Source organism: Anser brachyrhynchus (assembly GCF_964034855.1).
Source record: "Anser brachyrhynchus genome assembly, chromosome: 7".
NCBI classification, from domain to species: Eukaryota; Metazoa; Chordata; class Aves; order Anseriformes; family Anatidae; genus Anser; species Anser brachyrhynchus.
Window position 1 is genome coordinate 31,692,568 of NC_137701.1, and position 25,545 is coordinate 31,718,112.

A 25,545-nucleotide genomic window follows, 5' to 3' on the forward strand; every position below is an offset into this window, starting at 1 on the left:
AACATATACAGCTGGTTTTTTCTGTTTTTTTTTTTCCCCCCCAATCGCTTTTGGTTGATGATAATTTACCATCAAGCTCTCTCTCGTTTAAAACCTCAGCTTTGTTCCTGAAAAGCTATCCTCATCTAACCTTGTCAGAGATGTGCTGCAGCTGAGTAGATGAACAGACACGAAAAGGAGAACTATCACTGACGCTGATGTTACATGACTTAGCCATCAAACATTTTTACAGATGTTTTCTGTGCGAAGATGAATGAAGCAACAATAATCTTAATAATCTTTTTGGGTTTTGATTTTTTTGATTTGTTTGTTTTTTTAAATCATAAGCGTAAGACCTCCACTAGCTGTTAGAAAAATAAGCACATCAATTACTCAAACTGCCAAAAACACCATCGGTAAATGGGACTAGGAGAAAAAACACAGCCCTCCCTCCCTCGAGATACGATAAAACACAATGCAATCACACAGGTAAGGCTCATTTTCAGCTTTCAGAAACCTCGTCTTGCAAGTCTACTTACAAGATGAGCATGCATATATTAAAACAATAGTTGTGTTTGTTTTAATAGATCTGTGCAACGATATTCTTCCATGCCAATTTAGATCGGTGCACAAACTTTGAAGCATCCCAGCCCAGAAGAGGAAGCAGCAATTTCTGAGTGATTACTTCAATCTGACAATCTCCCTTCTTTTGTTTGTTTTCATTTGTGCCTCAACACTTCCAACACGTAACGGGGAAATTCACTTATTTCACAGCAACGTTATAAAAATTAGTTAAGTTCTGCACAGCATTTCACCATATGAACTCCTGTATAATCTTAATGCCCCAACCTCAAAAGAGCGCAAAATTATTTATTTCATGTATCTTCAATCACTGTCATAGAAAATAATAATCAGCTATGCAATCAAAATTTCCATATGGTACAGAATCTGCACATACACCACAGTGAATTTTAAAAAATATATGAACTATGTACCCGAAAAAAGAGGTCAAGGGAATCCTGGATTGATCGAGATGGAAGCAATTTCTTCCTTCGAGGAAGGTCAATGGAGAGGTCATTAAACTGTTCTCGTTTGGTGACTGTTTCACCACACCTAAAAAAGAAACATGCTCATGTAAGTGATGAAAAATAAACTTGAAATTAATGACAACGTACATATTTTTAGGCTAAAGTAACTTCCCAGTAAACATATGCATCTCTCTCAACCTATTTTTACCCATATTAAAATGAAAGTGTTTGATGCTTATGACAAAGCTGAGTTTTGGGATTTCACTTTGATGTTTTAGAAACTGAAACTTCTGTGTAGGAGAAAGAACAAAAAAACTTGGTCTGTGAAAACTGCTTTGGAGAGCCCAAGTGATCAAGTATACAACAAACCAAAGTGACTGCCATGTAGCTGAACAGGCAGTCTCCCTTCAACTTTCTTAGGAGAAAAAGAGTCAGCCCAGCCCCAGAAGAACGGAAAGCCCCAAAATACTTTGTAACTCTTTCAAAACAAAATAGTAGAATCTATGTGTGTAGAACAAGACCCTATTTATTTATTTATTTTTAAAGATCCTATAGTCATTTGTCTTCAGTAATTATTATCTGCATGTAATTTACTTTTACTTATTTTAGGGAAAATTTTCACAAACAACAAATGGCAAGAGATACTGGTTTATAACGGCAATAACCTACGGAGACCAAAGAAGACACCATTGCTTGGAAGCCTTTAGAAAGAACAAGAAAAATACAGCTTCCCATTTTCTAGGAGGAGACATTGCCTGGCTGGAACCCTCTTCTCCCTATTCTCATACAAGCTGTAGACAAAAAAGAAAAGCACAGCAGCTTTCCAATGGATATGTAACGAAGCGCTAAATGGTAACAGACTATTTAAAGAAGGACTGAAAAAGCAGACAGCATGGTGTGAATTTTACGTTATTTCTAGACTGCAGAATATTTTCTAAATATCTAGCTTTGGAAAAAAACATACTACTACTTAGTTCTAGTAATAGTCTGCAGATGAAATCACAGAAAATGCAAACTCTTCCCAATCATTTAAATAAGTATGAGAAAGGTTCTGAAGCGTACTTACATTTTACATATGATAGAATGCTGAACCTCAAACTCTAAGTTACTGATAACCGGACAAGTATAAACTTTGGTGGCTGAGAGGTCATCAGAAGCCCGTCCAGGTGAGTTGTCATCATTAGGGACTGGCTCGCTCTTCCAAGTTTTGTTTAATTTTTCCATGTCCTCCTTCAGCTGGTCCAGACACTGGCTCAAGAACTCATGTGCGTCCTAGAAACAGGGTTCAACAAATTCAACGAATTATTTTCTACGACTCCATTCAGTACCTCTCACACATGCAGATGAGAGAAGTTACATTTCTATCTACTGCATTCAGCAAGTAGATAGACTTGCTGAATAGATAGAACTGTCTTAGACAGTTCTGCTTTAACAAACAGCAGGCAAAGGTTGTCATTCAATCAAAAGCTCAAGTCACTGTCAAACAGAGATGAAGCCTGACAATGCAGTCCAAACAATGAACAACATACACAATTGTTTCGAGATGCTACGATACTTACATTCTGCATATACCCAGAAAATCTCTCTGCAGTAGCTGAAATGGCACTTTTCACCTTCTTGAGCAGCTCTTTCTTAACCTCAGGGCTGCAGACATCCTTTTTAGCGAGCAGATGGGCAAAACGCCTGCAGAAGTCAATGCGATGAAACATTGATTGGTTGTCCACGACTTCAGAGAAATGCAATAAAACTCATGATATCTGATTTTAAAAGTTCCTAAAAGCTTTTACCCTGTGATAAGCGGTGCAGGGATTTTGTATGAAAATATTGCAGAAAATGGAAAATAGCCTTTTACATTTCAAGTATTTTGAATTCTAACTTGAGATCACCATTGGCACAGGACCCAAAAAACCAAAAGAATTCCAGAATTTTCTAAGGTAAAGAGAAGAGCCTTATCAAGATCTATAAACTTACTTCTGCAATATCTTTTACAATGCGATAAAAAGCAATGCTTTTTGAAAACTGAAATACTGATAGGAGATATTAAATCATGTGGCACCAAATAAGCAACACATAAATCATTAAATTCAAGTTTTATGGGCAAAGATTTTGTGTGTTTGTTTAAAAGATTTCCACTCAGCTTAAAGCCATATGTCTTTTGGTAGTGAAACATTATAACAGGGTAGAACAAAAGCTGTAATAAAAAGAGCCACGAGGAGTTCCTTGATTCAAGCTACAAAGTGTAACTGAAAACCATGTTAAAAAGCATTGTTGAAATTGACTTTACCTGCCTCTCAGTTAGTGCAATTTAGCTATCTTTTTTAACTTCTTTGCGGTTTCACAGAAATACACACTGGTACGTTCCATATACAACAGTTTATGTCGTAGTACATACACTGGAAGATGATGGGAAGATGTTCCATGGTGTTCCATGACAAACCAAAAAATAAGAGAGAAAGAAAGACCCGTGCAATGCCCTCCCACTCCAAACCAACACCTAATACTCAGTTACCAAAAGTATCTGATCTGTTCCTTGAAGCTCAACAAGTTTCTACTGTTTTGCTGAGCTACAGGAAAATTCTGTGCTCTTCTGAGCCTCTACAACTGCTAAGGGAAGCGTGTTAGGGAATAGCTTTTTCACCACAAAACAGTCGACAGGGAGTTCAGGTAACATTTACCGTGTTAGACTAAGTGCCCATACCCAAACTAGCAGACACCAAACTAGATACTACCAACTCTGACCGGTTGTACTTGAGCCAGGATCACACATGGCCTTCCATCAGATGTACTCCAGCACTAGCTCTACCCTATATATACCTCTAGGTATATGAGGCACAAGCTTCAAGTGTTTTTTACAAAATTTAGGAAAAGGACATTTCAAAAAGGCACATGGAACAGCCTCCGATTCCAAGCAGAGGGGGAAGAGTTCGAGAAGATAACAGCAAAAATAGAAACGACCCCAAACAATATAAAGGACGATGAAATGGAAACAGGAATGGTTCTGGCATCCTTAATCTTTTTTGTTTAGTGAAGGAAAAGAAAAGGAGATACACAAAAGCACATATAATAAAAATCCTGAATGGCAGAGAGCACAGTGCATATGCAAATGGCAGTCTGTCTTTTTGATAGACATACAACAGAATCTGAATGGCAAATGAATTCAAAATTTCAAAAAGAGTGCTTTACATATTTCAGAAACCTTTGGAGTTTCTTGACATGAGGTTTGTCTGAACCGAGAGTTCATCTGAATTTAGAAAAAAATCAAATTTGCACAACACATACACTCTCCACAGCTACTAGACAAAGCAGATTTTCCAAAAAAAGACATAAACCCTCACGTAGCAAGTATAGTTAGTGATCAGCTTAAACACTAGCTGATAATGTTTCAAGAAGTTATTCTGCATCAACTACGAAGTTTTTTGCACTTCTAAAGCATTTTACTCTACCACTAGAAATACAGCAGAACACATGAAGGACTACTCTACATCGCAAATCCTAAAAGCCTACTTCCTATTTCTAAAGTAAAGCTCCAGAATACAGAGGTGTCTAGGATTTATTTTTCTAAGAGCAAAAAAAAAATGGATTGACAATCCCCTACATTTTATCCAGAGTTTAAGGAAAGCACAATCAGCTCACACATCTACGTACACATGCACATTACCCTCTACAAAGGAGCTTCAGTATTGGGAATGCTAGCTTCTCAGTAACAAAAGAGAAAATACCCTTTCCAGAAAGTGAATTTTACCTGATCAGTGCATTGAGTGGAATTTTTTTCCACGGGATACCCTGCTTGAGCAAATCATTAGCAAAAGACTGGATTGAAAACAAGGACTGTAAAATGGCATTCATATAGCAGGTGTTTCCTAAGTTTGAAAACCTGAAAAACAGAAAATTAAACATGGTATGTATGTAAATGTGTAAACGTGCCAGTGCTAAACACGGCACTGCTATCATGTAGGACATTCATCACCCCAGACACTCCCCACGCAGTTTTAATTGGAGCTGTCCTTCTGCCGTTCAGACTAAATTGAAAACTCATAGGAGGCAGCAACTGTCAGGAAAGCATCCATGAGTCCCTACAATCAAAATATTAAAACGTGTGTGTATATACCCAAGATATAAAAATGAACCATGGAAGCATATGAAAGGAATGTCAATTAACTGAAATTATCATATATCTAAAATTTTGAGGAAGTCAATTTAAGAATACATATTTTCCAAACTAGGAAATGTGCTCCCTGTCTCAGTGTTCATAGATTTCAGGATTTTTTTTTCCCATGAAACAATTATAACAAGAATACGCATGTTCTGATGATAAAAGCATGCATGACAGATAAAGAAAATTAAACTTACCCTTGTAATTGTTGTTGAGGATGGGTGGAAAGGGGCACTCGGGGTTTGTTCCACCCTGTGTAATCTTGATTAGATCTCATCTTTTTAACAGAAAGAGGAGCAGGCTGAGAAAGAAATCCCAGGCTCCTTTTGGATGAAGGAGTCTGGCTGGATACACCAGACCTATAAGCATTAAAGAATAAGAAGTGTAAGATTTCTGATGCTCTGCCTTAAATAGCAATAGTTCATGACACTGAAACCGTATCACTACAGATGACAAGGACTGGTAAAATCACACGAGAGAAGTGGCATGTATCATAAAGCCGAAGTGGTATGAAAAGGCAAACTTCTGTCTAGAACACTTAAAATACTTTCTTTGGTTAGATTTCTTTACATCTACAGGTGTATAACCAGGTCTTTTGTTTTTACGACATTCTGCCAATTCTCCATGCTGTGTGAAGGAGAGGAAGAATGACAGTGTAGCATGAGATCCTAAGTCATAAGATATGCTTAAAATTCACATCTAGGCTAAAGTCTTCATTTTCAGCCTCATGGTCTTGTAACCTAATCACTCTGGCCCTCAGCCCCTCACATGTAAAGAGTGGATAATGCTGCTTTTCTTCCTTGATCTTGGATCTTACCTGCCTAGGGCAGAGGCTGACAGTCTGATTACACAGCATCTACCACAGAAGAATCCCAGCCTCAGAGGGATTCAGTATTACTAAAATACCGTTAAAATAGTTTCATGCCATTTATCTACTCGGGAAATAAGAAGCAAAGATTCAGTCTCAAGTTCCAGAGCCTGTATGTCATTTGAACCAACTAGAGTTTAGCTATCATCTACATCAGTCATTCACAATGACTATAATCAACTCGAATGAATTCAGAAAATCCATCTACTGCAAGCAGTACTGGAGTTTGTAGGTGTCAGAGCAATTGTAGCTGCACTGAATGCTTGGATTTTAAGCTACAACATTTTATGCATAAAAGCCTTACAGCGTGTGATGAATGCACAGGAAACTGAAGAACCTAATTCCTGGGAAAGGACTGTCATTTACAGTTCACACCAGTGAATCAGTCCTACCTGTCCAGGGTGGAACTGCCAGTAGAGTACTCTTTTGGCGAGGACCTACTACCGTAAAAGGACGATGACTGCAGTGGTAAAACGCCTTAAAAAACAAAAACAGAGAGGTAGGTCACTTTGTTCCAGGTAACTCAGCAATTTATGCAATACACAAATGGTTTAAAAGCATTTAATAAAAAGGTTTCTAAATCTTCAAATACTATCTTCAAGATTTGTTTGAGATAGTACAAATGCACCTACTTAGAAGTACTAATGCAAATATTAATAATATGTACGTAAAGACACCCTGGAGTTTAAATTGAGTTTAACACCATAATCCCTATCATACCCAATTGTAACATATAACACTAAAATAATTAACTATCACCAGTTACTAACTTTTAAAAGGTTAAAATAGGTTTTTAAAAAACCTTTAAACCTTAAAAAAAACTTTAAAAAAAGGTTTAAAATAGTTAAGACTATTTGAAAGATAACAATTACGACCTTTTGTTCAAATATATAAGATACGCAAAACAGAAACGTCACTAATTCCCTATACAGTTCTCTCAAAATTCAAAGTAAATATGCAGAATTGAAAACAGTTTATCTTCCTACTTCAAAAGCCACAGTAAATTATTATACACTTGGTGCAAAATACGATTGTTTCATCGTTCTTAAAATCATCGTGTCAGATTCTGAGATTCTAATGCCTCGGATAGTACTGCATAAAAAACATGCTCTCAAGAGTCAAAAAAAAAACAAACATATATTGAGGTGAATCACAGCATATTTTAGGTTGGATAATAAATGAACATTTACTTCTACCTAAGCTTGGAATGGTTGAAGCTGTGCAACGTTCAAAAATGCAGCCATATAAAGGAAAGGAGGTTCTCAATACCACTACTTGAACTTGCAGGTATACTGACAGAGCCTGACCTTGACTTTAAAGAGTAAACCAAATTTTCATTCAGAGATAAACATTGACACTATTCGCTCCTCCTCTAGCAATATATTTGTGCCATCAGAGCTGCAGTAAAAAAAAAAAAAAATGCATTCAGCAATGTTCTCCATGAAAGCAAAACCTTCAATACATTCCTCTTTATGGGGAAAGAGACTCAGTACTAAGAAGTAAAATCAAAGAGCTGTGATCATTACCAGCTTATGTACATTCTGTCCATATTACTATATTGCCTATAAGCCCTTGTCACACATCAGCATCCAACTGAATTCTGGTACAAACAGAACAAAAATCCTGGCCCTGTAGAGATCCCCCTCTAAATTCTGGGGAAGAGGTAGGGAGGTAAAAGCAAACAGTATGCATTTTCAGTACAAAAAAAAATCCTACAATTTGTGTGGGCATTAATAGCAAGGAAGAGCTTTAAAGACAAACAAGAAAGAGAGTGAGAGGAGAGAGAGTGAGAGGAATCATTAGATAGATGTTCATAGGAATCCCCTCCCAAGAGGAAGGGCGACTTGGAAGAAAGCGTGAGGCTGCTTGTTGATAAGCAAACACACTAGCTGGCCTCGGCAGCCAAGTACAGGGTTCAGGGTCACGCTAATCAACAGTGACAGATAAGCCAGGATAGGCTTTGAAAACAAAGGCAAGACGTTAGCATCTCAGATATGGCTCTGTAGGAAGCAAGAAAGTTAGTGGCACAAGAACAGCAGATTAGGAAAACAACATCTGCAGCAACTTTCTGAGCTACTAGCAACAGAGGAAAAAATAGTTATCCTCCGGCTTTACTTTTATTTTTTTTACCTGATGTCCTATTTTCCTCTGCTTGCTTCAGATTCAACTGTTTCTCTCTGCTACTGTTTAAGTACTTCCATGCTGGATCACTCAAGGCTTTATTATTCCTGCAGATATACAAGAGTCAAAGTCAGAACTCAGAGAAAATGCAGGATACTCCTGGCTGACAATTTACAACTTATTTTAAAGCATTTATGTCCTATCACCTTTAATACTTGACTACGGAACAGGTAAGCTTTGCTCACAAATAAGTTCAATCCATTCATTTACACAAGACTTCTAACTTATGATTAAATGTAGATGTGCACACAGACATCATTTTACAAACAACTATTTCCCTTTGTGAATTTTGTCTTGAAAAAACAAAACAAGTGCAAGAAAGAAGCTACCTATTGCTATGTGTGTACAGCATGTGGGACAACCCAGATTAAGCTGATAGAGGGAAGGTGACACAAACTTTGCATGCGCCATCCTCCTGTAAATCAACCGTTATTTCAGATTGCATTTCCCTCGTTAACCCTGAATGCAAACCCCATTTCTAGCATTCAGGGTGTTCAGAAGTTGACTAGTGGCTGGCCTGTAACATTGCCACGACAGAAAACAGCCAGGCACTCTTTTCAGAAAAAACTACCTTTACAAACCAACAGAGTTTATATCAGAAACTGGAAACAACAGTTACTTACGTTGAAGAATCATTCTCTTTGGGATAATCTTCACTCATTTCTGAACCAGGAGGTTGTGCTCTTTTCCTCTTTTCGCTAATGACAGAAAATTTTTGCAGTGGTCATTCTTTCAGAAAGGCTAGTAAACAGGCCTCTTCCAACTGCAGAAAACTTCTTAACGCTTTCTACGCGTTTTTCCCTTCTCTTCCACAATTTTCACTTTTGTAACAGGATAACACTCTTACCGATTCTCCAGCAAGCCTGTTCTGTGCGGGGTGGATGAGGCAGGAGACGCTGCAACATTCACCCTGTTGCTAGGTGTTCCAGTTCCAGCAGAGTTCTTAACGGGCGCCCTGGCTGGGGTACCCAGCACCTTGCGGAACGGATTTTCATCCTTACTTTCCACGGTCACTCGTTTGGGGGGAGGCTGCAAAACCCAAGTGGAAGGGGGCAGGGAGATGATCAAAACAGTGAAAAACACAACCACCAGGGGTCTAAACTAGCATTTACACCACTGCTGGAGTTGCCACAGCGTAATACCCAAAAACAGAAAAACGTTACTTGTAATAGAATAAGAGTTCAACACTAACTAGAGGTATGCAAACTTTCTACTGTATCAATACAAGTCGTAAGCTCGAAACTCTGTCGCGGCAACCAATTTCCCTTTTCATCTTCCAATGTTAATCAGTCGGACTTTTGTATTTAAAATCCCCTTTACGTGCTTTCAGGTTTAATCACCCAAAGCACAACTCCTAACCACCCTCAGATCAATTCTGGGTGGTATTAAAGGAAAAAAAAAAAAAGCCATATTAAAAACCACACAATTAGAACTGTGCCCTGACAGCCTAGGGCCAATGCAATGAAAAGAGCTAATAGCTGGTTGACTAAGGAATGTTGGTCAATTTTAGACTTGAAAACTAAACATGTCTAATCTTACCACTGTATACACAGCTTTCGAGTTTTTACTGCGAGATTGCCTCTAAGCAACATGTAAAATTTGTTTTGGGACAATGTCAAAAATACTTGCCCTCAGGGCTGTAATAAAAATATATTCATAGAGATAACAATGTAAATTAAAGCTGGGAGATACACCATGAAATCTGTCTTACGGAGGCAGAAAAGGAAGAACAAAAGCCTTCTGAAGGAAAACCACTTCCAGGTAAAAGCCTGCAAAATCCACACACAAAAATGAGCACAATGGCACCAATTCATTAACTCTACTCTGACACAAAAATGCGACCATCAGCTTTTCAATATATACGTGTGGCTCAAGTCTACTAAAGTCATTAAGACCTCTGCTGATCACAACATGTTCAGCTGCTGTGTATTTAAGGTGTTGCTTTTTGCCTGACTGAAAGCTCAGCACAAAGAACAAACTCGGTCTTTTGCAGGCAGATGCTGAACTTCTGAACGCGTACAGAGGACGAGTCTCCTCACGAGCAGGACGCACCGCTGCCAACCCTCCTGTGCATGCCTAGTACAAGCCCTCTGGATTACAAAGACTTTGGATGCAAGACAAGTATTTATAGCGCTTTTACAACGTGCAATAAGAGAGGAGGAAATGAATGAAATAAAATTAGAGAAGAGGAAAAACGCGAAGTTTAACAAACCTGATTCTCTATATAAGAGAATTGCCTGTTAGCTTCCTTCTGTGTGGTCCTGCTGCCCAGCACACCTCCAAAGCTGCCAGATCCCTGAGAGGCTTTCCCAGCTGACAGGAAAAGTACACAACGTTTGGTTTGATGGTCATTTAACTGATCGGCATTCCTACATAAGATGTTATTTTACAGTTGATTTTGGAAGAGACACAATAGATTTCTTGCCAACAGACAGTACAATATTCTGAGTGCACAGACATAAGCAAGTGTTTACGGATATCCCTTACATTGGTCATTTACTTAGTGAGCAGTAAAATTCCTATCCTTAAAAAAAAACAAACAAACAAACAACAATCTAAGATGAAAAATAAAAAGAAAAGAGACTATGCAGGTGTGATAAACAGACAAGGTTTTCCAAATATCAACAGGCTTACAACAGAAACAACTCCCGCACGTTTTATCTCTTATTGTTCAGCCCGACAAAGGCACATTATGAGAAAAGTACATAACAAAAACTGGGGTTTAAGGACAGCAAGAAGAGTTTACATAAATATAACATGCACAGAAAGCCACACAAGGAGGACAAAGTGGCTAAAGGTGAAAAAAGAAAACACAGCGCTGACCCGCCTCTAAGCTGTTATTAACATGATTTACAACAGTCGCACTTACCAGTGTGAACCCTGTCTTGAAGGACCGCATCCAAATACATCCGCATTTCATTCGCGTCTTTAAACGGTACCTTATCAATCGTCAGGAAGCTGGTATCCTTTAGTGTTAGCATCAGGCAGCACAGTTTTCTACCATTTGGTCGTAAGGTCACAGTTTTAATGTTATGGCTTAGCTGAAAACAAAGACGTGACTATAAACATAAATCCACTTTAAAAAGGCCAAAATACTTACAAATTCAAACAAAACACTTCAAATGGAGAGGGTAAGAGGCACTTACACAGAAATACTTCCCCCAGCTCCGCTCTGAGCAAACATTAAGCCTCGTGGCGTTAATGCAATCAGCGATGCTGGAAGCTGACACAACTGAAAGGACGGTGTCACTACCGCTCGACAGTCCCTGCATTCCCGGGTAAGCTTTCTGAAACTTGCTTTGCTGCCGAGTGACATTTCTGAACTCGGGGAATAAAGAACTTCATACCGTCCCCGTTTAGCTGTCTGAAACTTCTACATCAAGTTTGAAACGTAAATTTTAAGATGGGGAAAGTTTAAAAGATTTGAGATTTAAATGTTACGTACAAACTTCCACTCACTCGGTAATTCTCTCCCAGGGAAGACAGGCTTGACACAGCTTAAAAAATTTTGCTAGGTAGTAGGTCATTAAGAAACATGCTTAGCCTAAATACAACATTATAACAATTAAATGGTGTCTGAAGTTTCAGGGTTATGGTCAAGCACAAGAATAATTTTAATAAGAGCTTGTGCTCCCTAATAATGCCTCTGCTACTTTATTATGCAATTACATAATTGCGGCTTCCTGCTAAGTCACCTACACGAAGCAGCCGTTCAGTAAAGGCTCTGCCAGCCACACGGGTTGAGGACTCTTAAAGCAGAGGGAGCAGAAGAGTATCTCTCATCTGCAGGGTTTGTGGAAGTTTGACACTTTGTTTGTGAGTATATTTCCATTCAATTTCCATTTCCAATTTCCTCGACACTTTTTTACTCACTCACTCGCTTTGCTGCCTCTTCTTTAGCTTTGCCTAAGGATCAGGCACTAGCTACACAAGGACCTCCACGCCAGGGTACTGCCATACTGCAAGACTGGAAACCACAGCCAAGGTCATTAGGCACCGCGCAGGGTAAAAGCCTGCCCATCAGATTGGAGTCTTCTCCTAATTTGGCCTGACCTGCGTATTACCACACCACTGATCTAAACGATGCTGTAGATTTAATAGACACCAACAGTAATTATAACGTAACACCAAAATTTCACTACACGGTGCTCTATAAGCTGTTTCATCTCCTTCAAATTATACGCAAGTTTGTTTTTTTTTTAAATGATTCCTGCACATCATATGCATCAGTAAGATTTCTTCTTTTTTTTTTTTCCTACAGACCTTTAGCTTCTTTGAAAGACGATCTAGACATAACAGCAGTCTATGAGAGGCTGGAAAACCACCTCGATCAGAAGCTAAGTGCATGCTTTGCTGGGAAACTACATTTCTGTAACAGTTTGTGCTCAATCCTTCTTTTTTTTTTTTTCTTTAATAAAAACGAAAAATGTCCTCAAAAAAAAATCGAGGAACTGAAAAGTGGGCTCCGAGTTCTCCATCTTCTCTTAAAACACCGAGATCGGTGCGAAAGGCATGCAGACACTTCAGCACCTTCAGCACAAACGAACACATTTCAATTCTCAATGCTAACGTGAGAGGGCTCCAAACTTGCTCTCAGTGCACCTGTCCTGATCCACTCAGCGCTACAGCGTCTTGAGGGGTGGGGGCAAAAGAAACGTCCCTTGCAGGACGCAGGTGGTGTCTAGCACAACTTCGTCACAACTTTGAAACATCAGTAAAGAAATGTTACCTTACGTAAGAAATCTGACGACGCACTAGGCACCGTAGAAAGAAATATAACCCAGGATCTACCCAAATATTACAGAAGAGTTGCTATCCCAGAGCAACTGGCCAGGAAAATGCTACTTCTGAAGCGAAATGACCAGGTATTTGTCACACAGGGCGCTGTGACAGCCGGGGGCCAGCCGCGCAAGCGACACACGCACGCAACGCAAGGGGCTGCCTGCTCTCCCTGCCTGCTGCTGGCTCCCGCTAAGGCCCTCGTGCCGCTGCCGTGCTGCCTGGAGGTGACCGGCACCGGGGAGCAGATCCAGCTGGAAAACACCCGCCGTCCAAGCAGAGGCGGTGGGCCTGCAGGTGCTCGCTTCCTCCTCCTCGCCGCCCTCTCCGCCAGGCCTCGCGGTCGGTCCCCTCCAGGAGCCAGTTCAAGCAGCAACCCTCCTCCGAGCCCACGGAGATCATGCCACGAGTGCCAGAGCCCACGGATGCGAGGGGCAGGGAGCAAAACCTGCCCCTCGAGGCCACCGTGAGCCGTCCCCGCACTTCCAGGCCTCGAGCTCCAGCGGCGAGGAGCGCCCAGGGAAGGTAAGAGGGGAAAATCCAGGCCCGCTGCTCTCAGCGCGGACACGCTCCAACGCCGACAACTCTTCGGGTTTTCAAGCCCACGCTAACAGCAGCGGGAGGTGTCCGAAGCTAACCACTTACTCACGCCCCGACTCCAAGGCAACGCGGGCTTTCAGGCCGATTCCCGAGGCTTTTCGGCGCGCTAAGGCAGCAAAACCTCGTCTCTCAAACCCGAAGTGAACTTTCTGTCCGCCAAGCCAGTGGGCAGGAACAAACGGCTCAGGGAAAGGCCCGGCAGACACCACAGCGGGCAAACAACCGCGGTGTGAAAAAGAAGCAGCCAACGTTCACATCGGCTGTCACAACGCTGCTAAGCGATACAGCAATTACGATCATTTCAATTGCAGTCGGAAATTTCTCACAGAAAAATCTTCCTTCACGCTCTTTGCGTTTGGGGCGTTTTGTGTGAAAAAGTCCTAGGAAGGCCAGCCTGAAAGTTACCGTAGGACGGAAAAAAGAAAAGCGATTTGGGCTGAATATTGGGAGAGCATTCTCAAGAGCGCTCTGCAACAGCCTTCCTGCGAGGAAAGCACGCTGCCGGGCGTGTGTAAAACGCGGGCAGAGCCGCAGCACCGCACTGCAAGGCACGACTTGTGTGAAAGGCTGCAGGGAGCGTAACGCCGCGTCCCCTCAGTGGGGAAACTCACGTGTAGAGGTGGATGTTGGGGCTCTGACGGAGCTGCAGCTCCAGGCTCTGCAGCCACGCTAAAGACCTGCCGGTAACGGAGGGGGCACGTTATTCCAAAAAACGTCGGAGTTTTGCGGACGGGGCACGGCTTTGGTAATTTTTTCCTCTGCTTTTTGGCTCCTACCGTTCAACGGCGTTCCCACCGCTGAGCCCAGGAGACCCTTCAGCAACGCACCCGCGTAATGTACGGGGATGGGGTTACGCCAAGGGGTCGGCGAGGAGCAAGAGCAGGAGCGCGGCCCCCAGCGGTACCTGAAACGTCTTTGGGATGCCGCCGACGTTGTAGTGCACCACCAGGCTGACTTTGTTGTCCTTCTCCACGATCTCGAAGCTGCCCTCCTTCCACTTGGTGATGCCCGTCTGCATGCTGCGCATCCGCACCGGCCCGTGCACCTTCAGCGGGGCCATGCCCGCGGCCCCGCCGCCTGCGGGGAGAGGGGGGCTCGTACCGGGGAGGGGGGGGGTGGTTCCCGGGGGGGTCCCGGGCTGGGCTGCAAGGCTGGGGGGGGGAATAACATAAATAATAAGTGGTAGGAAGTAATAAGAATAATAAAAAGTAATAAAAATAATAAAAAATAATCGTAATAATAAAAGAGTCAAATAAAAAATAATGGGAAGCAATGGGAAGTAATGCAAAACAATGGAAAGTAATAATGGAAAATAAGAGAAAATAATGAAAAATAAGAGAAAATAAGGGAAAATAAGGGAAAATAAGAGAAAATAAGAGAAAATAAGGGAAAATAAGGGAAAATAAGGGAAAATAAGGGAAAATAAGGGAAAATAAGGGAAAATAAGGGAAAATAAGGGAAAATAAGGGAAAATAAGGGAAAATAAGGGAAAACCGAAATAAAAACTAATAGAAAACAATCGAAAATAGTAAAAATAATTAAAAAACAATAAGAAATTATCAAAAAAGAATTAAAAAGCGGTAAAAAAGCACAAGTAAATAAAGAAGCTCAACCGGCGGCGGTGTCGGGAGGGGGCAGCCGGCGGCGGGGCGGGCACACGGAGCCCCGGAGGGCAGCGGGTCCCGGCTCCCGCCCTGCCCGGCCCCGCCCGGTGCCCGGTGCCCGGTGCCCGCAGCGGGAGGGGAGGGGGGAGGGGGGGAGCGGGGGCGGGGCCGAGCCCCGGTACCTGCGGGTCCGCGGGGGGAGGGGGGGGGGGCGGCGGCGGATGGCGGGAACCGGCTGGCCGCGCGAGACGCCGCGCGACGCACGGCACGCAGGCGCGCGCGCCCCGCTGACGTCAGCAGCAGGGGCGGCAGGGGCGGCGGCGCCCTTCCCGGCGCGCCACGCGCCCCGCCCAGCGGGCCGGAGGGAGTGCGCGTGCGCGCAGGCGCCGGAGAGGCCCCGCCCCTCCTGCCTCGTAGCCCCGCCCCCTTCCCAGCACCCTTTGCGGCGGGCGGGCGAGGGGCTGCCTCCGTCATGGCGGCGGCGGCCTGCGCCTGAGGCACGGCCCGGACCGGCACGGCACGGCCCCGCCCGGCCCGGAGCGGAACGGAACGGCCCCGAACGGCCCCGCTCCACCATGCACAGCCTGGCCACCGCCGCGGTGAGCGGGGTGGGCGCCGCTGGGTCTTCCCGCTACCCCTCCGCGTGTCGTGCGAGCGGGGGCTTTGAGGCGGTTTTAGCGAAATAGCGTAATTCTGAGGTAGAAACCGGCACTGTCCGCGTGTTTACGGGAGTTACGCGTGGGGCACGCCGCCTGCGGTGAAGCGTCGCCCGCCGCGGCCTGCCGTGAGGGGGCTGTGTGGTGAGGGGAGCTGCCTGGGGGCTGCGGGAAGGGACGCGGCCTCCGCGGGGGCACAGGCGGAAAACAGGAGCAGCTGCGGGGCCTGTCGTGACAAAGCTGTCGTGATAAGGCTGTGGTAAGGGCGTCGCGCTGCGTGCCGTGGCAGCCGGGGCAGAGCTGGTGTTAGGCTTCGTGCCCGCAGGCAGCGCAACGCGATGCAGGCTGAGCAAGAGGCTAAAAATGTGAACGTGTCTTTAAAGTATACAGAAATCTCTTTATGTAAGTATATGCGTATATTTGAACTTTATATGTAAGTATATATGTATATTTGAACTTTATATGTAAGTATACGTGTATATTTAAATGAGATATAAATGGATCTTTAAAGTTAAATCTTAAATGAGATATAAATGGATCTTTAAAGTAGTCATAGCCATCAGCATGCTATTGAGAGTCCACACCGAAGCAGTTAATCTGTTGCTGTCTAAGTTCGGGGCTCCTGTGTTGGGTTTTGAGCTGGTGACCCTCCAAACCTGCTTAAAAAGGACCCCGCTGGTGAGCGTTCTGCTTCCCGTGGTCAGCGCTTCCAGCAGCCCGGGGTTCCCCAGAATTTTAGGCTGGGGAGATGGGAAACACCGACAAAACAAGGAAAAATACAGTTTTCAATTTAACTTACAATGAGAGGAGTAAGTGTAGAGCCTGTGAACAGCAGCTGGTTCTCGCTAAGACAGATATCGGGCATAAAAAAAAACTTAATTGTGTGGAAAATCTGCTTAGTGTTCTCTGGGGATCACGGCCACATGATTGTGCTTTTAAAGGGTTGCTGTATTTAAGCTTGCAGGAACTGAAACTTCACAGCGAGCCTAGAAAAACAGATGGGAGCTTTAAATAACGCGATTGTAACATCATTGCCCTGCTGCTTGTCCCACCACCATCCCAAATAGAAACAAACGGGCTCTGTTTGTACGCCGTGTCTGTCCTAGCTGTGGGACAGGAGCTGCTGCCAGAATTGCCCTGCCAGCTGTCAGAGCACAGTAAACTTGTGAGGGTTGTTATTGTGAGGCCACAATAACAAGATGATAAGAATAATATAAAAGAATATATATAAAAATAATAAGAAAAAGGGGACAGGAGGAAAGCTGAACAGTTATGAGGTATTTGAGCCCTGAAATGTAGGGACTGATAACAGTGCATAAGCTTGTGTACAGACTGAGTTAGAGAGAAATTAGAGCTTCAGCCCAACATAAATCCCACAGCTGAGGAGGAATCTGTAGGACATGACTGTGGCTACAGTATGTGGATGTGCTGAGCGGGGAAACCTGTACAGAAACAGAAAGCTCCGGAGGTGTCTCCCTCCAGCAGCCCTGGGAGCCCGGCTCTGACAGACAGTTCACTTTTGCTTTCGTTTCCCAAATTCTTTGGCTTTCTTGTAGCGGCGTTGCTGTCAGCGTGCTACAAGCAGTGCTCGCGCCTGTTGCCGTTAGCACGTGGAGAGTTTTTGTCGGGGTTTAAAACCATAAATGAACGCAGCCTGTCTCTGTGGCCAGCCGGGGCTGCCGAGCAGGGGGCACTGAGCGGGTTGCGCACGGACTGGCAGAGCGGTGCGGGGAGCACTGCAGCAGAAGGCTTGAGCAGCTCCTCGGCTGCTATTTGGAAGTGTTCACAGGGAGTTCTAAAGCTTAGGTTTGCCTCAGAGTTTTTGGTCTGAATCACCAAACTGTCTCTAGGAAGCCCACCAAGCGTTCGTTGAGCCCCTTGAGTGCTCGTTGGGCCAGCAGAGGCACGAGGCAGGCTCACTGGGAGGCTCGCTCCTTGCCCTTCCCACAGAAACTGCTACAGTTCCACAGTCCTTGTTTCCCTTCCTTTCCTTCCCAGCCCTCCCCAAGTTTTTGGGCCTGAGACCTTGTTGGCCTCGATGCTGTTCTTTCCCTGATGTCCCAGGAAAGGCAAAAGAAATAGTGCGTTTCTCCCGAGTAGTGGAAGATGTGCCTCGGCCACGAATACAGGTCTACCCTTTTCTGGGTTTATTTTGAGTAGGAATCTTTGCACAAAACCAGCCTTGAAAAATTCCCTTTTAGCTCCATGCATCTAACCAAGAGACCTGGGCTGAATTTGAGAAGTCTGCAGCAGCTGGTGTTGCTACCTGGGGCTTTTGCCTGCCCTGCAGCATCGTGCTGGTGCTGGAACAGTGACAGTTTTCCTCGTATTTGCGTGAATATTTTTCAAATGTACCTTGTGTCAGTCCCATGGTCAGGCTCCAATGTCCTGGATGTTTTTGGAGAGAAAAAAGTACCACCTGTGTTACTTTATGTGAAGCTGTGGAAGCTTGCATCTGAGGCATGACGTTCACACACAATAAATGCAGCTGGAGCACGGGATAGGTGGCTGAAGTATGCGTGACCTCCCCGGAGCTCTGCTGGCACGGCCGGGCAGCAGTGGCTCTCGGTGCTGAATGAAGTTACGGGGTAATAGCTGATGAGCAGATTAAGCGAAGCTGTCCTAAGGAGTCCAGCCAGAAAGTAAAACATTGCCTTTAGGATAGGTGAAGTAATGAGAATAATCTAAGGAAGGCATCCGTATCCACAGCGTCTTACTGCAGTCCCTGCCTGCCCCGATCGGGAGACCCTCGAGCCCTTTTTTGCTTTACCTGTGAGGTTGTGGGATGGTTTTGGGCGAGATTTGGATGAAATAACCCTGACTGAAGTGTCTTTATCTCCTTCCCAGCCCGTGCCAACAGCGCTGGCTCAGGTAGACCGCGAGAAGATCTACCAGTGGATCAATGAGCTGTCCAGCCCCGAGACGAGGGAGAATGCGCTGCTGGAGCTGAGCAAGAAGCGCGAGTCCGTGCCCGACCTGGCCCCCATGCTGTGGCACTCGTTCGGCACAATCGCAGCGCTCCTTCAGGTGGGTGGGGCTGGCGGCGTGTCCGATCTGCGTGGGGGAGATCTGGGGACGTACCGATGGAGACCCTCACTGCCGTTTCTGGGTGTATGGTGGCTGCTGGATCGGGGGGTGAAGGGAGCCACGTGAGGGGGTGTGGGAAGCCCATTTCAGGCGTTGTCCGCTGATCATCGCTCGCAAGGTGGTAGATGGACAGACTGCAGGATTTCTGATGGGAGAGCTTACATAGTTGGAAGGGGAACAGGTGAGTCTGCATGACCTTGCTGTCGGTCATGTTCTGCTTATTTTCATATGGTCTCATAGCAGAAGCACAACATTAAAGATCTCTGGTTGTGATTTTTTTTTTTTGGTTGGTTGGTTTGGGGTTTTTCTTTTCATGAGCTTGAGCATTGCCTGGTCAAAAGGTTGCCCTTAAAGAGAGCCCACAGGAAAGGCAGCGTGGGAGTGCTGCTCCCTACTCCAGAGGGCCTTGGGAAGGAAAGTACCCGTGTTTCTTGATAAATGAGTGGCTCAGCTGAGCTCTGGGCAAGCTACAGCTGATAACTGGCCACCTCTGTGGTGAATCTAGTCATCTCCTTCAAAGAAGGAAAGAAAATCATGCAGGACAGGCAGTGCCAGCCTTTTTTCAGAGTGGCTGTGAAACAGCTGAAGAAGATTATAAGGGAGCTGTAGTTGGAAGCAGGCGGATTTCTGAACTGGATTTCTCCCCCTTAGCTGCTTCCCCTGCGTTCGGTTAGAAGAGCACCAGCAGCTACGGTATGAGTGGAGCAGGTGTGCTCTGCCTCTGGGCACGGGAACAACATTCCTGTTTGCTCTGGGAGTTCAAAACAAAGCAGTCCCCACATCCGCAAAGAGCCAGGAAATTAAATGAACCCTTTTTTTTTTTTTAACTGAAATTAAAGTTTGACTACGTCCCTGTGACTCCTTGTCAAATTGGCTCTGACGTAGCTCTGCCCTTCTCTTTGTCGCACGGGGGCTGCCACGTAACTTCAGGGTGATGCTTGGTCAGAGCAGGCTAACGTCTCTTGACAGCATCGTTCCTTGCTGGGCAAATGCTTTTGTGCATCTTGATGGTTTTTCTCCCTTAACTTTTCTTCACCTGTTAATTCTTAGGAAATTGTAAATATCTATCCATCCATCAACCCTCCGACTTTGACAGCCCATCAGTCCAACAGAGTCTGCAATGCTTTAGCTCTGCTACAGTGTGTCGCATCTCACCCTGAAACGAGGTGAGTGTCTCCAAGTATGTGAGTTTGCCGGGATGTTGGTGCTGACGGCTCGGCCAGTCTGTTTCACTCCGGAAGCACATAAGCTCCTTTCTGTTCTTTTACCGAGAGCCAGAGCTGGAAGACAAGCAGCTGCTGGCTGCTTTCACTTGTTTGCACGGATTACCAGGATGACAGCTTTACGGTGGTCCTGAATGCATTGCATTCCGTGAATCGTCCTGAGATCCTGCAAATTCCCAAAATATTGGGTTGTGACAGCCCCTGGGAGCTCAGCCAGAGACAAGGCTGCCTTTGTGCTGAGCGTTGTACGCAGGATCCCTGTTTTAATGAGCTTATGGCTGTTTAGACCAGCTGTCCAGAGAGTGGAATGAGCAGGGCTGCCTTTCCCAGAGACTGTGTGTGGCAAGGGAGCAGTATCGGAGCCACGCCTGTGGTCCCCAGCCAGTGCCTGACTTCAGGGTTTCTCAGTCTCTGTCCAGCACATGTCAGCAAGGGAAAAGATGATGTTGGTTCAGCCAAAATTGGTAGCTAGTACTCAGAAGAAAACTATCCTGAGAGCCATGATCTCATGCTTCTGTTCCTGCTGAGAAGAACGCAGTAGGTAGCTGAATTTGTTTTCCAGCTGCTGCAAAGTAGCGTTAAACAACCACCCTTCATGAGCTAATAGCCAGAGAAATGGGGTAGTTTTACACCACATGCTTTTACAATTAAAGCTTGAAAACCGAAGACAGATGAAGAATGTTGGGTGATTGTGCAAGAGAGCTACTCTCCAGGCTAGCAGAGCGATCTCCAGGTTTCTCCCTGCAGCCTGTGTTCTTCGAAGTTGTCAGAAGGCAGTATGTGGGCTCTTGGGGAAAAGTGGCCCAGCACAGGATTTACTTCACACCTTCCCATCAGGGAGTGAACTGTTGCCCACTTTTGAGGAGCAGCAGCAATGTTGTCTGTCAGGAATAATCTGAGGTTGTGCGTGATAATACAGGATTTGTGCTTGCTTTGTTTTCCTTGTCTCTCACGGGTGTTCTCCCGTTCCTACAGGTCAGCTTTTTTGGCAGCTCACATCCCTCTCTTCCTGTACCCCTTCTTGCACACAGTTAGCAAGACGCGTCCATTTGAGTACCTGCGGCTCACGAGCCTCGGAGTGATCGGTAAGCAGCGAGATTGATGCTTCAGTTTATTTGCCCTGTCATCCTCAAGTGCTGTTTTTCTTTTTTTCTGCCCAAAACATTTCTCAGTGTATAAAGTAAAAGGGTCTTGAAGTGCATTTCTTCTTCCCAGGGGTTGATGACAAGGGGCTGTCAGCCACTTGGGTTTATATTACCACTGGGGGGAGAGCAAAGAACGTATCCCCTTTCTGAAAAACAAACAGCCCCCAAACCCAGCTTCATTACATTCGTTACCAGAACGAGCTCTTCTCCAGCCGTGTGCTGCAGCATATTTAGGGTGGCAGTTGCTCTGTCAGCACTTCAGACCCAGTGATTCCTGGGCAGGACACAGTACAGGCCACCTTTGAAAGGCAAGTTTTGTTTTTGTTTTTAATGTACCACTTACTGATTTTGGTTTTTGTTTTACTTCAAGGGGCCTTGGTGAAAACCGATGAGCAAGAAGTGATAAATTTCTTATTGACGACAGAAATTATCCCCCTGTGCTTACGCATTATGGAGTCTGGCAGTGAACTCTCTAAGACGGTATCTACATTTTTTCTTAATTACGACTTTTTGTTGATTATATCCAAATGACCAGGCAGTCAGTAACCTGCAGAGTTGGTTTGTTTCCTGTTGTAAATGCTGGGGCAGCATCCTCAAAAACAAAAACACCACCAAACTGAGCTGAGAGATACTGAGTCTGGTAGTTTTTGTAGCCCAGCAGAGTAACTTCCAGGGCTGAGCTGGATTAATTTTCTTTGGCCTGAGAGAAGAGATGCTGGAACTACACAGTGCAGAGGTTGTGCAGCCGTTGGTGGTGGTGGTTATGGGGTGGTTATGGGGATGTTCGCTGCACCAGGCCATTCCCATCAGGCCTACTGCATGGCCGTAATCTTGAGGCTGTCCCGTGCAGCCTGGCAGTAATTGCTACCTCATTCAGCCTGCATCCAGTCATCTTGTGTGCACTGCTTTGTATCCACCTCTTTTCTTTAGCCAGAGATGCCAACCATTGTGTAGTGTCCTGCATTTTCTTTTGGCTTTAAACTTTAAATCAAGTACAGCATTTGCCGAAAGGCCTTTCAGCTCTGCTGAAAGAAAAAGAACTGCCGTGAAAAGAGCACAGCACAAAGGCTCTTCTCTTGGGGGGTAGATAAGTTGTTTATATTCTCTCTTTTCTGATTTCTCCCTGCTCGAGGTTGCTACGTTTATTCTTCAGAAAATCCTCCTGGATGACACAGGACTGGCATACATCTGTCAGACTTACGAGCGGTTTTCCCATGTTGCCATGATACTGGTAAGATTATTTGTTTCTTCTCCTTGTAAAAGTTAAATGTTTTCTCTAGCAGCCAGCTTCTTCAGCAGTGATTTTACTGCTCCCTGGCTGTCCCCTGTGTAGGAGAGGTTTGGGTACCCGTATTTTGTTCATCCCAGGAGTAATAGCCCAGCTTGGACACTTCTTTTAGCTCGCTAAGGGGAACACGTCTGCCCTGGAATAGCCATTACTCTGCTTTTATGTATTTGTGTTTGCTTTTTAAAGAGCCAGTCTCAGGAGAAGAAAATGCAGCACTAAGTTAAGCATTTTGCAGCCCTGGTTCTGTGCCCAAATGTTGGTGCTTTCATGGGGAATATTTATGCGTCTGTTTTCCCAAAAGTAAAGAAATCGTTTTCCAAACTCTCACGTGAACAGCAAAACATGAATGCTTGTGAGCTAATGTCCAAAATAACCAATGTGATAGGATTTTCGTGGTCAAGAAAGGGATCAGCTTTGGATGAAGTACATCTGGCTCGGGCAAAGTAAAGGAAGCAGTTAGAAACAGAAACCCTGGGGCAGGGGAGGGAAGGAGGCCAAGGAAGAATCTGTGGCTGGGAAGGGTATGGGCATGGAAGAACGCGGGTGGGTTAAGCTGTGACACTGTGGAAGAAGTTCTAGTTGTGGTATATTCCCATCACTGGGTGAAGCACTGACACGTTAATATTCCACAGCACTAAGAGAAAGATGAAAATGTTCATAGACGTTTCTGTATTTCAGAAATTAGGATAATGTACTCCTGTCTCACGAGGGTGATGGTTTGCTTCCTAGTCCGCTGATGAGTGCGTGAGATGTTCTGCAAGTATTAGAGGCTTTTAAAAGAGCAAGTTAGCAATTTCTGTCCAGGAGCTGTCTGAGGAGCTCTCTGACCTGTTGTTCCTTATTTTGAAGAAATCTTGGTATCCAGGGGATAGCTAAGAACAGGAAGCTTGCAGAAGGGCAGATGAGGTGGACCCACTAATTGCTGACTGACTAAATATCCAAATACAGGTGAATTTAGCTAATGGGGAAAACGGTCGGTGCTAGCCAATACAGTTTCACGGAGGAAAAAAGTCTTGCTGAGCAGATCTTATCTGATGCCCAAACATGACTCGGGGCAGGTGCCTGAAGGCATCCATACAGTTTCCTAAGCGGAGTGCTTTCAGGCTGCAGCCATGCGCAAGGTCCTACATGCTGTGAGGAACGAAGGCCAGGATAGGGATTGCTGCCCTGATCCTGTTTCCCAGTAACAGCTTACTGAGAGCTGTAATAGAAAGAGAAAATACAGCTCGGCTGCACGGTAAGGCAGGAGTGTGGATCTTACTGCACGGTGTGGGTGAGCCCAGTCCTTCCCAGGGTATTGGCAACATTTTAAGAGGGTGTCGAAATGCAGACAGTGCGGTGAGAATGGGGAGTGTTGCAGAGGCTGGGAGCACACCATGGAATCACATCGTGATTCAGCTGGAGCCTATCAAAATGTGTGGGACGTGCTGCTGTGCCTCCTTTAGGGGGAAACCCCAGGTTTTCTTTAGTCTAGCAGAGTTGGACCGGTAAGCAGTCCTGAGGACGTAAAACCAAATAGAGATGAAGCAATCTTTTCCCCAGGCTGCTGGGACAACCCTTTCCAAGCCATCTCTCTCTCTCTCTGCTTGAATGTATGTGAGCAAGCAAGGTGCTGGGCTCCGTGCAGGGCTATCGAGCTGAAAGGTAACGGGCTGCGTTGGGTGGGAAGGCAGAGTGGTGTAATGGTCTTTGCCAGGCTTTGCTGGCTGTGAAGCTGTCCTTACAGACACTTTAACTGGTGACACTGGCCTCTGTCAAACAGGGTAAGATGGTCCTGCAGCTCTCCAAGGAGCCATCAGCACGGCTGCTGAAACACGTCGTCCGCTGTTACCTTCGCCTTTCTGATAACCCCAGGTAAACATTTAAGGAGTTCGGGCAGGGGCTTCTCCCACCCGCTTGGAAATGCAGCTCCTCTTGCCGGTGCCCACCTGGAGTCAAGGTTATTCGTCTGTCTTTACATCAGCCTTAGCTCAGTGTGAAAAATGCTTTTTTTCTATTGCTAGCCCCAGAAGCTTTTATGATAGATGGTAGAAACTGACTCTTTGGAGTTCGGTCAGATTCAGGCCGTGCAGGTTACAGCTGCCTGAGCTCAAACGTTGCTTGGACTGGGTGCGAGGGAAGGACGGAGTCGGAAGCTATGCTGTGCTCTCACTCTTCTGCGTCGTGTGGGCTGTTAGCAGTAAAAGTCAGTCGATGAAATTCAGCGTGAAATCAGTTTGTACTTCCTCAGCTGACCAGCTGCCCGAAGCTGCTGCGTATGTGTTTGTTGTGTCTGCCTCTTCTGGCACGGCGCTGCTCTTGGCCGGAGGGTATCGGGACACGGCTTCGCTCAGCGGGATCTCACGCGAGGGATGGGAGCCGCGCTGGTCAGCAGGGCGCCACGTGCTGCTGCTCAGTGGTTTCCTTGGCTGGCCCTGCCAGGGAGAACCCCCCCCCCAGGCAAACGAGCATTGTGTCCCCGGTGGGGTTTGCTCCCCTCTTGCCCCTGTGAGTTTATTTGTTGGGCCCCGTTTCTTGTCTCTTGATGTAGGGCACGTGAAGCTCTCAGGCAGTGCCTTCCTGACCAACTGAAGGACACCACCTTCGCCCAGGTCCTGAAGGATGACACCACCACCAAGCGCTGGCTGGCTCAGCTCGTCAAGAACCTGCAAGAGGGTCAAGTCACTGACCCGCGGGGCATCCCCCTTCCTCCGCAATGACTGCCGGGGGAGGTGGGGGTCCGGGGAAGAAACAGCTCAGGTTTACAAAGAACCAGGAACAGATGACCTCTTCTGCAACAAACCGGGCATGCCGGCCGGCTTTCGGTCTGCCAGCTTGTCGGACCATTCCATCTGGCCAAAGGGCTGCTCTGTAGCGATGCAGCATGCCTCTGGAGATCGCAACACCAGCAGATGCTGATACTACAGCTTAAAAAAAAAAAAATCAATAAAAAAAAAAGCCTATCTGTAAAGATC

General features: G+C 45.3%; 2 protein-coding genes across 7 annotated transcripts in view; one reads left to right on the forward strand and one right to left on the reverse strand.

Moving 5' to 3' along the window:
• Window positions 1-15,518, reverse strand: part of USP37 (ubiquitin specific peptidase 37) — a 35,609-nt gene extending 20,091 nt beyond the window's left edge. For both annotated transcript variants that reach the window (XM_080599049.1, XM_080599048.1), the window contains exons 1-13: window positions 15,375-15,518; window positions 14,493-14,665; window positions 11,079-11,250; window positions 10,422-10,522; window positions 9,057-9,238; window positions 8,833-8,907; window positions 8,159-8,256; window positions 6,421-6,505; window positions 5,358-5,519; window positions 4,750-4,881; window positions 2,567-2,690; window positions 2,074-2,279; window positions 975-1,092 (exon numbers count right to left, since the gene is read on the reverse strand). In XM_080599049.1, the coding sequence (XP_080455175.1) occupies window positions 975-1,092; window positions 2,074-2,279; window positions 2,567-2,690; window positions 4,750-4,881; window positions 5,358-5,519; window positions 6,421-6,505; window positions 8,159-8,256; window positions 8,833-8,907; window positions 9,057-9,238; window positions 10,422-10,522; window positions 11,079-11,250; window positions 14,493-14,648 (1,611 nt within the window). In that variant the 5' untranslated portion in view covers window positions 14,649-14,665; window positions 15,375-15,518. The remainder of the gene's footprint in view (window positions 1-974; window positions 1,093-2,073; window positions 2,280-2,566; window positions 2,691-4,749; window positions 4,882-5,357; window positions 5,520-6,420; window positions 6,506-8,158; window positions 8,257-8,832; window positions 8,908-9,056; window positions 9,239-10,421; window positions 10,523-11,078; window positions 11,251-14,492; window positions 14,666-15,374) is intronic.
• Window positions 15,519-15,597: 79 nt separating this feature from the next.
• On the forward strand, window positions 15,598-25,541 carry CNOT9 (CCR4-NOT transcription complex subunit 9). Of its 5 annotated transcripts, XM_080599056.1 has the most exons (9): window positions 15,598-15,706; window positions 15,742-15,791; window positions 18,696-18,875; window positions 19,986-20,101; window positions 21,134-21,243; window positions 21,674-21,783; window positions 22,436-22,534; window positions 24,354-24,444; window positions 25,115-25,541. In XM_080599056.1, exons 2-9 carry the CDS (start codon window positions 15,768-15,770, stop codon window positions 25,288-25,290), a joined length of 906 nt encoding a protein of 301 aa, XP_080455182.1. In that variant the 5' UTR covers window positions 15,598-15,706; window positions 15,742-15,767; the 3' UTR covers window positions 25,291-25,541. The 5 variants fall into 5 exon arrangements, with proteins under 5 accessions (XP_080455182.1, XP_080455180.1, XP_080455179.1 ...); XM_080599054.1 differs by having other exon boundaries at window positions 15,617-15,791; window positions 24,354-24,445; window positions 25,122-25,541; XM_080599053.1 differs by having other exon boundaries at window positions 15,617-15,791.
• The last annotated feature ends 4 nt before the right edge of the window (window positions 25,542-25,545 follow it).

Coding starts and splice junctions, on each gene's coding strand:
- CNOT9 (XM_080599056.1), top strand. CDS start 15,768: ATGCACAGCCTGGCCACCGCCGCG. Junction 18,876..19,985: donor CAATCGCAGCGCTCCTTCAG/GTGGGTGGGGCT, acceptor GTTAATTCTTAG/GAAATTGTAAATATCTATCC. Junction 20,102..21,133: donor GCATCTCACCCTGAAACGAG/GTGAGTGTCTCC, acceptor CCGTTCCTACAG/GTCAGCTTTTTTGGCAGCTC.